Below are 15,153 nucleotides of genomic sequence, written 5' to 3'. Positions count from 1 at the left end.
TCTGTAAATGATACATAAACAGAAAATTAATGATATAATCAAAATTTGTAAGCATATAAAATATTTATCTAGAGTATTCATCTATTACATTTCTTTATTAATAAATACTTTTAAGTCAGAAAAATATGCATTGTTTGTGTCCTCCAACTGTTCTTGAGAGTTTTTTAGCTGATTGTGACTAATTCAAGTGTTTCTTCATTTATAAATACTTCTTCACGCTACATGTGTTATGTAATTTAAAAAAACAAACAAACAAAAAAAACAAATAAAAACACTATTCACACTGTACACAGGTTAAAAATATATGAAAATTATGATCCTTGTCAAAGAAATCCTATTGATCAATGACAAAATATGTGTACATAAGTGTTAACCTACTTGCTGGGGTCAGCTCCTTTAAAGAAGGCGTTGACTGTCTCTGTGAATGCAGCAGCCACTGGAAGAGTGTCCTGTGCCCCCATGGTAAGAGGACTGGGCCCTCTTGAACAGCCTGGAGGTAACACACACACATTCATGCATACAATGCATTTAAGTAAACTGACTAAGACAAGAAACACAGTCAAACAAGGTATTTTTCAGTCACTGGCCCAAACTTTGCACATTAATGATATCAGCATAAAATACAAGAATTATTCTACATGTTCCAATTCCTAATTCAGGACTCTACACTCTTCCTAACCAATAGTGTGTAGATGAAATGATGAAAATGAGGAACAAAACATGATGTGTGAAATGGTGTGATGAAATGAAACGAAACTGAAACTGTTTGAACTGAGAGCAAACATTTTTGTTAGTAAGGCGGCATGAAAACAGCAGATTATGTGTGTAAAAGACTCCCATTTCTCTCTGCTCTTTGACTGTGAAACTGCAGAACTTAAGGGATGTATTTCAATTATCTCCCTTTAATTCATAGTTTTTATACAGCAGACACTGGCATCAGTTCTTAACTGAACACGCACAGGTGGATGAGAGGGGGGAGACACATAGAAAGACTGAGAGATGTGTGCATGCTTATTCCAGACATGCTGTTAAAGCTGAATTATTCAGACAAGATCAAAGAGGGTCAGAGAGCCCAAAGATCAAACCAAAAACCAAATGACCAAAAGAAAAAAAAAAAGACGATAAAGAGATTAGTACACAAAGAACGATGATTCTTCAGGGAATGAAAGGCGGCCAGCGCAGATGAAATGAGAATGAACAATGTCAGGAAGATAAGGTAGAATAGTGTGACACTACATAGTTGACTGTATAGGAAGGGGCTCAGCCAGGAGTAAGCATGGTGTGGGTTAGGGTGATGGAGGGACTGCAAAGGAGGAAGAGGAGAAGGAGAAAGGGAGGAAAGAAGGGGCAGGGCAGGGCAAGGGAGGGAGAAGCTTGCACATAATGAGCCTCGAAAAAGTGTGCGTGCACGCTACCCTAGTGCAGAAACAACTTACCTTCAAAGGTTAAATAAAACTTCCCTCTGTCAAACCATACAAGGGATGGCTGGTCATTCTCTGTGTGGGGTTGAGGGGTGGAGGGAGGAGGGGTGAGGAGAGAAGGACGAGGAAGAGGTTGGAGGGAGAGGGATGAAAGGGAGGGGAGTGGGTGAGAGGGGGGAAGGAGAGAAGGACAGTAGCGTGAGTCTCACATGGCAGGTCTGTCACACGTCACAGTGGGGTGAAACGTGGAGGTGGAGGCTGGGGAACGAAGGGGGACGGAGGGCCGAGACACCGCCAGGACAGGACATGTGACAATATGGGTGAGACAGGATGTTTGTTTTTTTTGTGGGTGTTTGCGTGCGTGAGGAAAGGTGGGACTCAGGTGGAGTCAGGGCCAGGTGTATGCTTGCTGGATTGCGGCAGTGGTGCAACTTAAGATGTGCAATGCAGGAGAGAGGAAGTTGAGGCTGTAGAGTCTGAGAAGTGCTGCCAGAAGAGACAGTCTGGTGGCTGCAAGTTTCAGGGGCAATGTTTCAGAATGCAACATAAAAAAATGCTAATTTTACACCAGCTTATGTACCAATTTGCACTACTTTATTTATTAGTGGCAGATTGTTCGATTACGTGTATCTCTCTTAGGCCTCTCCCTCAGTGCCTTACTGATCTCACATTTTCTTCCAGGCCTCCACTTTTCAAATTGATGAAACAGATGCCAGGTATGAAGACACGCTGCAGGGGGCAGCCATGAGACTAAAAGTCCACAGAGCAGGGAGAAGGAGGGTCTGTGGTACACTGAGAGATCCTGTGTCCCACTTTCAGGGGCTGGATCCTCCAACGAACACAAGCTATGAAGGTGGGATCCTTCAAAGGACCTGGAGGATAGGCTGAACTTACGTGTCTTACTTAAATGATAATCTAGCTTCAAAGAGACAAATAGTGTCTTACTGAAGATTATTGGTAGTGTTGCATGTGTTGGCAGTGGAAACAGTGTGTGTCCATTATAAAGTTTGTCCCCCAGAGAGCTGGGGAAAGTTCAAAAATGTTTGCTTGTACCAATGTTGGTACTGGAATAAAAATCCAATATTGTTCAGGCTAGAACTCAAAAAGCTGACAAAATGTAAACACTGGTGGTAAACTCAGGCAAGTTCCTGGGCTCTAAGTGCACATTGGTCACTTTCACCTGAATACATGACAAACTGCTGGCATAAAGTGTGCCAAGTGGGCCAGTCTGGTAGCATAGTGTTGGGACTTGGGACATATCGCTAAAAAAAATGCTACTGATACTAAATGCTAAAAAAAAAAGTGAACCAATAAAATACTGTGAATACATGAATAAACAGTGGTGTTTATGCCTCAGTTGTCTTTCACTAAACCACTTCAACTGGTAGGTTTAGCAGTTACCAGTGCCTGCCTCAACAAAACATCTAGTAATTGCAAAAAGGTCACTCTACTTTCGTGACTTGGTCAATCTCGGACTCACATCAGTCACTAGGAATTGGTCCCCACCAAAGGAACCACCAAACAACACATTAGAATTGTGGGTTTCTCTAAAGGGGAGGCAAGACAAACCTGAGGGATCTCAGGGGATTAATGAATCAAAAACATTTCTTCTACACATTATGCTCATTTTATCCTGACTTCTATGTAACATTTTTTTAAATACTAGATATTCATAGCCTCTCATGTCCCTAACAACATTTAAATAAAACAATTTGACAAGTGATAATAGCTGAACTGCTCAAAACGTGACAAGCGATCACATGGAGAAGTTGCTTTGTTTGTGGGGACGCAAGTCAATAAAGGCTGGGACCCACTGGATAACAGGATGCTGGAAGCCACAAAGGATACACTTGTTGTGTATTTGAACATCGGGCAATCAAAAACATTTGGTGGGGCCTTTTTTGAGACAGACTTTTTCAGCTGATGTGCTGTGTTGTCTTTGGTCTCGGAAACAAGACCAGTATGACTTGCTTCACGGAAAGCATGTTTAAACATGGCGCTATTTCAGCCTGTGAATATTCTCATTCATCCAGGTCATAGTTATCTCAAGGAAAGTTTTAATCGAAAACAACTGGACTTAGTTATAGTCTAGAAGACGTTTCACCTCTCGAACACAAACTGATGAAGCCTCTTGGATGAGAGGTGAAACGTCTTCTAGATGGCACTATTTCCTAAATATCTCTTATAACTAAAAAATGCAACAACAATATGACTCACAAGCACCAAATATTTGCTCGACCTGACGATTTTGCCTGGGAGAAAGGAGTAGGCTTGTTCTAGTCTACTAATGTTATGTTGTGGGGTCCCATCAATAAAGGTGTGCTGTTGAGTGAGTGTTGGGTGATGGAACGATGAGAACAGTGCCAAGTTTCATGAAGAGACCAAAGGGCAGGTGTTAAGATGGGGATAGCAGGGTTTTGGGGGGTTGTATTTTTCCTATGGCTGAAGAGTGCGTGAGTGACAGGTGTGAAAGGTGGGTGTCAAGGGTTGAGTGTGGGAGTAGACGGAGCCTTTACGGCCAGTGGAGACTGGTTGAACTTGAGGCTGTGTCGTGCTATTCCAGCGGTAGAGAAGAGGACAGCATGAATACCAAACAGCTGCTGCCTGCCTAATTCAGCCTAATTCTCATGCCAGACTTCAAACGACTCTGTAAGCAGCAGCTCTGATCTGACAGTATGCATGAGAGTGTATGTTTGAGTGTATGTGTCTGTGTGAGAGAAAGAAAGACAGACAATATGGATCTCAAGGGCCCACAGATAAGGAGCTCTTCAGACATGCTCATTGAACACACAGCACACAAACACTCAAACACACTCTTGTGGTGCAGACTCAGAGTAGAGGTATCTGGGAGTGAATGCACACATATACACACACACACACGCACACAATATGTGTCACCAAGAGAAGAGGCAGGAGGTTGCCATGGTGACATGGCAAGACAGCCACTGGTGCACAGTCATAAAACAGAGAGAAAAGTCTCACAAGTGGGCAGATGGGCAAAGGGGAAGACACTTTTTAAAACTTTTTTGGTAAAAAAAAAATTGTTATGCAATAGATGCAGCTTTTTGTGTCACCACAGCTTTCATTTTTTCTGGCAGATTTTGTCTGAGGGTAACAAGTGGAATGGGAATGCGTTAAGATGCACAAATAGGAGAGAGAGAGAATGGCTATTAAATGCCTGGGAAATGTGTGGGAAGGTATGGGTTGGCAAGAGCAAAACAATGAAGAAAAATGACAATTTCACTGAAAAATGCTGCCACTTTAAAAAAGAAAAAAATGAAGGTGTGGTATGTCCCTATATCTTCGAGCAAAACCTGGGGTAGACTAGTCAAATAGGTAGGTGTCAAGGCAGTGACACAAAGGTATTTTTATATCTCATAATTTGAAATTTATATCTTTAAAAGGAACATGGGAAAAAAGTCCTGTTCTCACTGTCCCAGCACCTACGCTTTTTGACTGACATTAATTGAGAAAGCACAAAAACACTCATTGATGGCCTTTACCCTTTTATGTCAAGTGCACTCCGGGTAAAGAGCATCAAACAGACTGAAAACTGACACATGAACACTCTCCAAACACCTTCCCCAAACCCGTCCCCCTTTCTTCTCTCTCTGAGGGGATCTTTACTATACCTGCAAACGAATCAAAGTGTCTCTCAAAGGTGGGCAGTTTGTCTACAAAAGCATCGTCTTCTGACAAGCCAAAGGACAAATAAAGAGACAAACAAACGGCAAAACAAAACAGAAAAAAAAAAAATCAAAACAATGAAAAATCAAAACTTATAAAATAAAAGTCAGAACAGTACTGACATGCACACAAAAATTAAAAGAGAATGAACATAAATAAATAAATGAATCATCTTTAACACAAAAGTGACGAAAATGTCAAAAATGTTAAAAAGCACTGAGAGCAGAAAAGGGACAGTATATAATTAATACTGTGTCTGTGACTTTTATATCACTGTCACGTGCATCAGCTTTTTGCTCTATCAACAAAGCTACAATGAATACATCTGATTATATGAATAATTTCTAATGTTACAGTCTGGATTTAGTGAAGCTATTTATCTTTTGTTTATCCCTGCAATCTGTTTAAAAAAGCAACCTCCAACCGGGGACTATATTCTGTTTTTATGTAACTGTTGCTGCCTCCAGAGTGTCTATTTTTTTAATCTATGACTCAGCCATGTTTCAGTCTACTGAGATTTGCTATTATCCACTCACAACTGTGCACTGCAGGGTCCTCCAGCACTGACTTCTCTAAAGTTAGACTGAGGAGTACAAACTGTTGTTGTGTCACTAATTCATTAAAGGAAGGTTCGCAGAGAATGTTTGCGCATTAAAATAAACACCCTGCTTTATATTCTCACCTCCCACTCATACTGGAATGCGTGTGTGTGTGTGTGTGAATCTGAATTTGTGTGTTAACTGAAACCAGACACAATATTTATGTGCAGTTAAATCGCTCATCACATCAAGAAGATCTTTAGGAGTAATTAATTCTTATTTTAAATGAATAGAAATGAATCTACAAAGTAACTGCAGTAATCTTTACATATTTGTTCCACATTTCCATATAGTAACAACTTACATACAGGTTTTGATCATGTATGATAATTAGATCCACAAAAGAGTGACCCTGGCAGTGTATGACTAATAGTCATTATTTAGTGGACCATCATTTATGGGAAACTGTCAGCATTTCTAGAAAAATTAAAATAAATTAAAGAAAGTGAATAAAAGACAAACTGCATGACTCATTCCACACAAACTGGGAGCTCAAGGAAGGACAGGGCCAGTGCAAAAAAAATCAATAATAAATTTTTAATCTTAGACATGAACAGTCAAATTCAGGTATCACTGCTAGCCTCTCTGGCCACAGCCATCAGACAACAGGCTGCACAGCTCAGTGATGGCTGATGGGGCACACACCTGACACAGACACGGAGAGCTCTTTGCCGACAGTGGGGGTGGTGGCGGCGCTCAGCGAGTTGGTGGACGAGATGGACGAGGTGCTCTCAGCCCGCGCCAATGGGGCGATGGGAGGGGGACTGGCCGAGTGGACCGGTGGGCTGAATGGGCGATTCTGAAAAGATAAAAGTGAAAAGAGTTGAGTACTTTTACGTTTTACACCAAGTTTCGGTGTCAGTGTATTTAATCATCAAAATTTTTTGGAATAATCAGGTGTAGTATTTTCATGAAAGTTTATTTCACTATAAGAAAGTTATGTAGTTGTGACTGGAAGATTCCTGCCTGATTCACAAGCCAGGCAAATGTTGACTGAACCCCCCTGGTCAGGAACAATTATTTAAAATAGGGGTTAAATTATGACATAAAAAACTGCAGATCTTACCACATCTCCTACAGTGGGTTTCCCAGGAGGAAGCTTGGGTCGTGAAGGGGGGCGAGGTGGAGGTGGTGGTGGGGTGGGGTTGACTGACGAAGGAGTGGAAGGTCGCACTGGCGAGGAGGAACCTGCCAAAAATACACACAGGCTCGATCAAATTAATCCAGTTCAGTTTGGAAAACTACAGACACAGATTTCCTCAAGTACAGTATCAATGAAGAATATAAGCATTACTCTCATTTAAACAAATTTAAATTACTGATCCATATAAAGACCCAGGGAGAGTGTTCAGTGTATTGTTTTGCATGAAATTGTTTTGCTTTCCACCATGCACATCTCTATAGAGGATTTAAGACAAATAACCTCCTAGCTGTCTTCCCATGGGTATCTGTAACCACTGACTATTGAGGATTTTCCTAAAACTGCCACTAGACAAAATTATTCTAAAAAGCATTGGCTTGTTTCAGGCTATGCTTAGCCATTAGTGCTTACTTGCATTCTGTTAACTACTGGCCTAAATTTAATCACTGTCTTCCTTTGTATTTATTCACATATTTTTATTCTGTGTTTTGGTCCCTGGCTCATTAAAATGTGACTCTTGTCTTCACACATCATGGACAGTTGAAATGTTGCCTTACAAGATTAGGTCCATGAAAAAAATTATAGTGACTACAGAGCTGGTTGAGAACTGAAAAACTCCCACAAGACACTGTATCTGCACTAAAAAAGAAAATACTCTACCCAAGTGAGGTCTGACCTTTAACTACGAGTCAGTCAGAACAAAAACCTCTGCACAAAACATAACACAATTCAGCTGCAGAATGCTATTGCTCATCCAACCGGGCCAAAACATGACCTCTTTTCTGGGGATAAAAATGCAGAACCACGGTTGAGTTTGTGCAACAGAGATGGTGCAATCAGTTGAAAGGAAATGAGAGGGTGCACTGCTGGTAATGAAACCAGTTTTCAATCTCAATCAAAACAATCTCTACTTCTAAACCTCATTTATATGAATTCAATTGATATCCCTACTCACCTGACTGATGCTAACTAACAAGAAAACTGTTTTTTATACATGGTTGTCCTCTATAAACTGTATTCCAGTTAGAGTCATGGTCTACTCACCACTATCCGTGCCACCAGCTCCAGATGTGGGACCTGGTGATGACACCACTGCCCGGTATGTGGGGGGAGGAGGTGGGGGAGGTGTACTCCGGCTCCCCTGGCTAGCATCTTTGGGTGAACTGACAGTTTCACCTTCGTCCTCTTTGGGTTGGTTTGCGTCTGTGTTCTTGGGCTGCTCCTCTTGAGACAGGACAAGGGGTGGTGGGACGGACTGTGTCACAGGTTCCTCAGAAGGAGGAGTCACTGCTGGAGGGGTGCCTGCTTTAGGAGCAGAAGCCGGTGGGACACCGGCAGGTGATTCGAGAGGAGGGGGAGAGGAAGCCGGGGGAGACGCAAGCTCCTTTGGTGGTGCAGGGGGAGGAGAGGTGACGAGTGCGACAGGATTTCGATCTTCAGGTGTGGCAAGACCTGAACGGACAGGAGGTGCAGCAGGTTCCTCTGAGGGAGGTGGGGAGGTTGGTAGAGGGGGAGCAGGGTCTTGTTTTGGGGGAGGGGAAGTAAGGAGAGGTGGCGCAGAGTCCTCTTGAGGAGGTGGTGATGTAGGTAAGGGTGGGGCAGGAGATTCAGGTGGGGGCGGGGAGGCTGGTAACGGAGGTGCTGGTTCCTCTGGAGGAGGCGGGGACGAGGGGAGCGGTGGTGCAGGGTCCTTTGGTAGAGGCGGTCGGGTGGGAGATCCTTCACTAAAGCAGACCCACGTGTCACCTGTATCCTCGCCAGCAGAGGGAGCCTGCTCTGGTCCAAAAATGTTGTCCAAGTCTGCTATTGAGGGCTTCCTGCCATCTGCCTCTGTTGACACTTTTGAAACACAGATAACCAGCGACCAATCTGAGGCTGTGTTTGCAGAGGTGTCCAGTTAAGTTTACACAGAGAGATAAAACATCACAGACTGACAGGTGAATAAACTAACAGAGAAAGTTAAAGATAGAGTTAGAGATAAAGAAGCTGCTGAGATCAATTGTAAAAGTTGGTGTGACATTATGAGAGGCAGAAATAGATAAGATTTCTTACCAGCTTCATCTGCAGAAGGAGAGCCAGTCGTCGGGGGAGTGGTTGGGACATTCTTGGGTGGAAGTGGAGGTGGAGCTGCAATGATATAAACAGTGCAACAATGAACAGTTCTGTCAGTTTTAACAGGTAACTCCAGGATTAATGTCTAATCAACATCAGTGATTATTAGGCAAAGTGTGCATAAAGCCAACGGTAACTTATGTCGTTGAAGACATCACTGCAACTTATAGTGGGCTGCATTCAAGGCTGACTTTGGCAAAAATAAAAAATAAAAAGAGAGGATTTATACATGAACCTCAAACAACACAGAAAATCTTTTAACAAAAGCTGAAAGTTTAGATCCACACATGATAGGTATTTCCACCTGAACTCAACCAAGACAACTTGAGGGGAAGGGATCATCCTACAAACCATCCACCATGCGACACAGTACATTCAGTTACCACAATGCCAAATGCAAGAGGCAGCAAGGGAGGAGGGGTTGGTGCAGTATGGGAGCCAGGTATTGAATGTCTCCCATTTAATAAACTACAACCAACACCAGATCATTTGGTTGTGAAATGGCTGATGAAATGAAACCGATTACAACCAGCTGTTTATAAAGAGAAGGAGAATGTTATTGTGTGACTGGGTAATTTTGCAGTTAGTTAGATGATGAAGGGGTTCATGAGGTGAGCTGATGGATCTGTGCAGTCATTTCAGGGAGAGGACGAAGTGCAGCACAGTATGCAGGGATATATAAAACTTACTTCCTGTTGGGAAGGACCTTGTCAAAGAGGATTCTGGCTCTGACAGAGGAGCACCCCAAGCATCGGACTCAGACAGAACCACTAAGTTAAGGAGGGGAGCAGAACAGGCCAAGTCAGGGGCATTAGCACCAAAACACTTAATGTTTTCTCACTGTTTAGGGCTTGAAAGAAGAACAAGTTTAAGAGGGAGAAGACCAAAGATCAGTGCGTCAATAAAAATCTTTAGATGGAGTAAATTTATCTCCGGCCTCAGTGGCCTCAGAGTCAGAATGTGTTGTAACATTAGGACACGTTATTAGTTTTCTCTTGCTAACAGAATGTCAATGCTAATATGATAGTGGGCTGCAGGATTCAACTCAAACAGCTGAAGATGTGGCTACAACCAAGTCCACTCAAACAACAAAGAGTGCTATAACAACTATCTCCATCCACAATTGTGCATTAGCATTTGAATGAACAAAATGTTATGTTAAAAATGTTAAAATGTTACATTATATTCAATATGCTCAGTTACCAGTTTCTCAATTAACATTAACACAACTTCCTTTTACACATCCATTCATACTAATAAAACACCACCTAGCCAAAACTAATGCAGTTTAATCCAACCATCCTGCAATAAAGTAAGTTCTAATTCAGTTTGTGGTGAAAGATGTGTGAATTCAAGTGTATGGTCATTTTAGAGGCTGTGGTTTGTGGTGCTGTTGAATTCTCCAACATTATACTGAACTGTTGTTAATGTTATTTCTAATATCATATACTGCATGTTATCATAAATATAAATGGAGTAGAAATATTAGAATAATCTCGAAGTAATGTCTGCATACAGCAAAACCTAATTAGGATTCCTTTCATGGTGGTAGGACTTATAGCAGGACTGTTGATTTAGACTGAATTAGCTTTAGCTAAGTACCTAATAAACTTAATATTGGGTGTAAAATTACATATACCACAATGAAAGATCTCATTAATACCACACAACACTATTCTTTACTACTGAGGTATTTAGACACACTGCTTATATCCTGTGAAGATAGAACAACATCACCAATTGGCAGTGTCTGACACAGAGCTGTTCTGTTTGTCTGAATGAATGTATGAAGGGAATTTGTGTCGAGTTGATGTTAGTTATGCCTGACATGGTAGTTGCGTAACAGTTAAGAGCTCTCCTACAGTGCGCATCACTAAATCCTACTGGATTGGATGAGAGCTGGTGACGGCAGAATCTGCATATTAACAAGCTGCACTGTGCACATGAACATGACCTCTGAGTGCCAATGTAAACTTTGACCTTTGCAGAGACAAATGGAGTGAACCCACAACTGCACAGAGAGCCTGAGGGAAGAACAATAATGTCAGAGAAATAGGTGAGAGGAAGGGGGAGAGATAGAGAGGGAGTGAGTATCTGCTATGACAGCCAAGCAGGGCTTAGCTGGCAGCCTTAGAGAGACAATAAGTGTGTGTTCAGAAAGCCTGTTTATAGTGTTGCAAACACATTTGGACAAAACAACATTGGTATAAAAGCCATCAACACAAACATATTCTAAGAACTAACACAGACAAAGACATACACAGAGACCCATAAAGAGACATAAACACAAAGTGACAAAGACACAGGAGGAGGGCTACCTTCAGTTTTCTGTTCTCCAAAGGCTGTTTCCAAAGGAGGCCCAAATAAGGCTGTGGTGTCTTCAGGGACTGGTGTTTGTTGACTGCTGCAACAGAGGAAGGACAAGAGAAGAAGTTGTTACATTAGGTCACTTTAGGTAACACTTACACAGTACATAGATCTTCATTTCAATTCACCTAATAGCAGGTCACTAAAATAATTTATTTCCCATATTTTATCACATCTTCATATTCAGTCCAACCAATGTGATGTGGGTGAGTGCATGAAAAACCAATCTACAAATATATAAAAGTTCAATAATCTATACTCTAATCTGAAAAATTGCAATTCTAATAATATTTTAGTTTGTGTTATATGATATGACAGAGATAAGGCCTTAATCTGCCATTGAGTTTCCACAGTGGAAAGCAACAGGAAATGTGAAATGAATGACGGCTGTGGAGAGAGAATATCCACACCTGACTTTGTAGTGTCTGTACCATGTCATATTAATTACACTGGACAGACAACACACACGCCTAATGTTACAAATACACAGAAACACAAGGACACTAATAATAAGCATTCAAACAAACCACAAGGCCCCTCATATCTAAGGGAATCGCTCTGAAAAACAACTATAAAAACAAATACTAACAGTATTTTTTAAGCATTCCTGCTGGAAGAGCCCGTGATTAAGTTCCCATAGCACAAAGCCCTTCATAGAGTTGTTGGGTAGATATTCACAGTAACAGCCACAAGTGGCCCTCCAGCAAAATAAATTAAATTTTTGTCTGAGAGTTTCAATGGGATGGCAAAGGTTGGGGAAACTCTTCCCAAAATCTTGTAGTATTTATCAGCCATTATGTTAGAAGCACAACATGTCTATCTCAAGAACACTACTGCTTGGTAATATAAAGAGCATAAACTAAAGTCAAGGTTTTTCAAAAATTAATTTACAGATACAGAAGTGACTCTACATCGCAGTTAGGGTTGCTAGTGAATCAGATATTAGAAAATTTGGAATCACATGCAGTTTGATTTGCTGGACAGCTAACATTGAGGTGATACAATTTATGGAAAGATCCAGTTTTTAACCAGCTGACAGGAGCATAAAGTTGTTGGTCCACTAGATTGATTTGAGAGTTTAGCATGGTTGGACTAGCTGGTCAAATTCCCAGAGACGTTTGATGATGACATTTGTAAAACTCTACACTGTGTAAGAGGTGATTACCGTAACCTGCCGAGAACATCACATAGCCATTAATAGTGAGGTACATACCTGGGGGGTTGTGGTGCTGGAGCTGGTGTGGGGGCCACAGTGGGGACAGTAGGGACGACACGTCTTGGTCTGGCAATCTCCTCACCTGGAACCACAAATCTTGCATTACATTCTTCAGTTCACTATCAATCAAAAGTGAGCCTAGTCTAAGGAGCAACAGGGCTGATACTTACTGGATGTATTCCTTTTCAAGCCCTGTAACATGAGAAAAAAAGACACTGAAATGTAAAAACCTAAGCACCCCAGAATGTAAACAAAAAGTTAAAGTAATGTGAAAATGGTAAGTCATCAGTGTACGCCACTCCGTTGCATTAATTCATATCCTGCACTGTCCCATCTATGTACAACAGTTGGAGCTACACTCAATATAAAATATCAGTGCTCTAAACTTGATTATCCTTCTCTTTTTTAATTATGAGAAAGCTGTGTGATTTAAATAGAACAATGATGTGGGGTGTACAGTCATGAAGGTCAGAGGATGATCTGCAGCCTTAGGCTGACTTAATTTGATGAGACCCCTGGAACTCCCTGACCAGCTACAAGCTACACAGCAGTAGGCAGGACCAACACACAGACACTGTGGTGCATGGAACATTGTACTCTCTTTTAAAGATGAAAATACTTTTTGCATTTGTCATCAATGTTGATGACTTTGTTTTTCTGTGCTAAATACTACAGGAAAAGGTGATAAACGTCTTACTTCTATGCTATAAATTAACTTCTTGACTTTGAGACATGGGTGCTTGAAGTGGCAGCACCTCTCTTGCACCTTCCAACTTAATCTCATTATATTCATAAAATTTACAAATGGTCTAATGTTGACCTGCATGATAATGGTCAAATGCCGTTATTATCAATGGAAGACTCTTTATTCTGTATTAAGTGATACATTGAACCCTGCACATTTATTGAAATGTGGCAGAGAGAGTTGTAACAAATCACCTCAGCAGCTATACTGGATGAAACAGTAAACATATATGTCATTAGGGATACAGTTTAAATTAAGTGGGGGTAAAGCACTTACAATAAATCACTCAATAACAATAACATTGTTAGTATCACACTCGCCAGAAAATGGCAGTTTGGTAAACTGCTGCTGCCTACTGTGAGCTAACTGTGCAGTGGCCAGACATATTGGAAAGCTTTCAAAACATGCCTTTGAAGTCTTAAGAAGCCACCCTTGGTACTAGAGAAGGTGAGAGGCTGATAAAGTTGGAAAGTTGAAAGAGAAATGAGTTCTGTTGTTGGAGAGGCAACAGTACAAATAATATTGCCTCTCCAGCTGTGAGTGTATGCAAGCATATGTATGAATTCAGCATGAGAAGAGGCCAAGAAAAGCAGAGGGCAGATAAGGAGAAAGAGAGAGAGAGGGAGGGAGGGAAGGGAGGAGACGGGAGCAGATGAGAAGACACGACGATGGGGAGTGACTGAAGTAAGACATCAAAAGGTCCAGCTGTCAAAAGTGCAAATTTTCTCCCACTATAGAGACCAAGCAAGAAGCCATTCAAGATGAAAAGCAAGTACACAAGCCAATAGTGATCCAGAGAATCTGGAAAAATACTGTATATTTATATATTTGTAGATTGAGTCATTTATGTGTTAAAATATCCAATTAGCTGACATTTGTGACCGCTGAACCCACCTACGTATTTTCAGACCCCAAGGACTAGGTGACAAGCAAAAGGGTACAAGAAGCCAGCGTGATGTGACATATTTAGCCTGACCCCAGGGAGACAGATGAAAAGGACACTTACCGGGCTACGTCTCTGTGACCAGCAAAAAGGAAGAGAGAAGAGATACCTGGTCAGAGAGTGACAAATCAGTAAAGCAGACATCATACTGTATGCATCAGGAGAAGAGGAGAAAGAAAGAAGAATAATTGCGGCCTGGTTGGTCAGATATTTGGAAATGAGAGTGATAATATGTCCATGAAGAGGGCTTTTGGCCTTAGACTGTGTGAAAAAATTACTTGTGCAGCCTTATCCAGCTTAAGAATTTTTGACTATAAATGCAATAATTCTGTAAGTCCTGTATTACTAAGGGAAGTGGGTATTAGGAAACAACTGACAATGACTTATTCAGACAGATCTGTGTGTGTTTGTATTTATGCTTACATCCCTATCTTCTGTTTGAGGATATTTGCCTGAATCTCTAATATCTGAGAACCTGCTGTGACTGGACATCATCCAAAAATATCCTGCAGAGATGCTTCAATCCATCCCCCAATAATTTTTATCTTTGTCTCCATCGCCATTTCTTTATGTGATAATTTTTGTTTTAAAAACTGTAAACTGCAATCCATTATAATTTCCCTTCATTCTCTCTTGTAAGTCTCCCCATCTGCCCTGTTGGTCTCTGTAATTTCTGCTGAAGTCTCTCCATCTGCCTGCGTCCGGTCCACCTCGCATCAACCCTCACTCCCTCCTTCCCTTACTCTTGTGCTTGTTCCAGTTGTGCAGCGAGCCATGAGTGATTAAAGTGATGTAACAAAGGGGTGGAACATGGCGGTGGAAAGGATAAATTTTATTGGATGCCTTGGTGCATGATACAACGCAACACTGTCTGTCACAACCAATCAGTGTCTCCCTGCTGTATGTAAACAGGAAGAACAAC

The 15,153-nt window shown here is 41.4% G+C and overlaps 1 protein-coding gene across 5 annotated transcripts in view; it reads right to left on the bottom strand.

Moving 5' to 3' along the window:
• The window catches only part of sgip1a (SH3GL interacting endocytic adaptor 1a), a 74,440-nt gene that overhangs the window by 8,735 nt on the left and 50,552 nt on the right, over positions 1 to 15,153 (bottom strand). For all 5 annotated transcript variants that reach the window (XM_018696182.2, XM_051077169.1, XM_051077168.1 and 2 more), the window contains 11 exons: positions 14,295 to 14,306; positions 12,714 to 12,735; positions 12,541 to 12,625; positions 11,279 to 11,364; positions 9,650 to 9,730; positions 8,901 to 8,975; positions 7,893 to 8,723; positions 6,774 to 6,895; positions 6,353 to 6,506; positions 1,437 to 1,496; positions 379 to 490 (listed from right to left, as the gene is read on the bottom strand). In XM_018696182.2, coding sequence (XP_018551698.1) covers positions 379 to 490; positions 1,437 to 1,496; positions 6,353 to 6,506; positions 6,774 to 6,895; positions 7,893 to 8,723; positions 8,901 to 8,975; positions 9,650 to 9,730; positions 11,279 to 11,364; positions 12,541 to 12,625; positions 12,714 to 12,735; positions 14,295 to 14,306 — 1,640 coding nt within the window. The remainder of the gene's footprint in view (positions 1 to 378; positions 491 to 1,436; positions 1,497 to 6,352; positions 6,507 to 6,773; positions 6,896 to 7,892; positions 8,724 to 8,900; positions 8,976 to 9,649; positions 9,731 to 11,278; positions 11,365 to 12,540; positions 12,626 to 12,713; positions 12,736 to 14,294; positions 14,307 to 15,153) is intronic.

Source organism: Lates calcarifer, linkage group LG17 (genome assembly GCF_001640805.2).
Source record: "Lates calcarifer isolate ASB-BC8 linkage group LG17, TLL_Latcal_v3, whole genome shotgun sequence".
NCBI lineage: Eukaryota > Metazoa > Chordata > Actinopteri > Centropomidae > Lates > Lates calcarifer.
The sequence above is the reverse complement of the archived record's forward strand: the minus strand, read 5'-3'. Positions and strand labels throughout refer to the sequence as shown.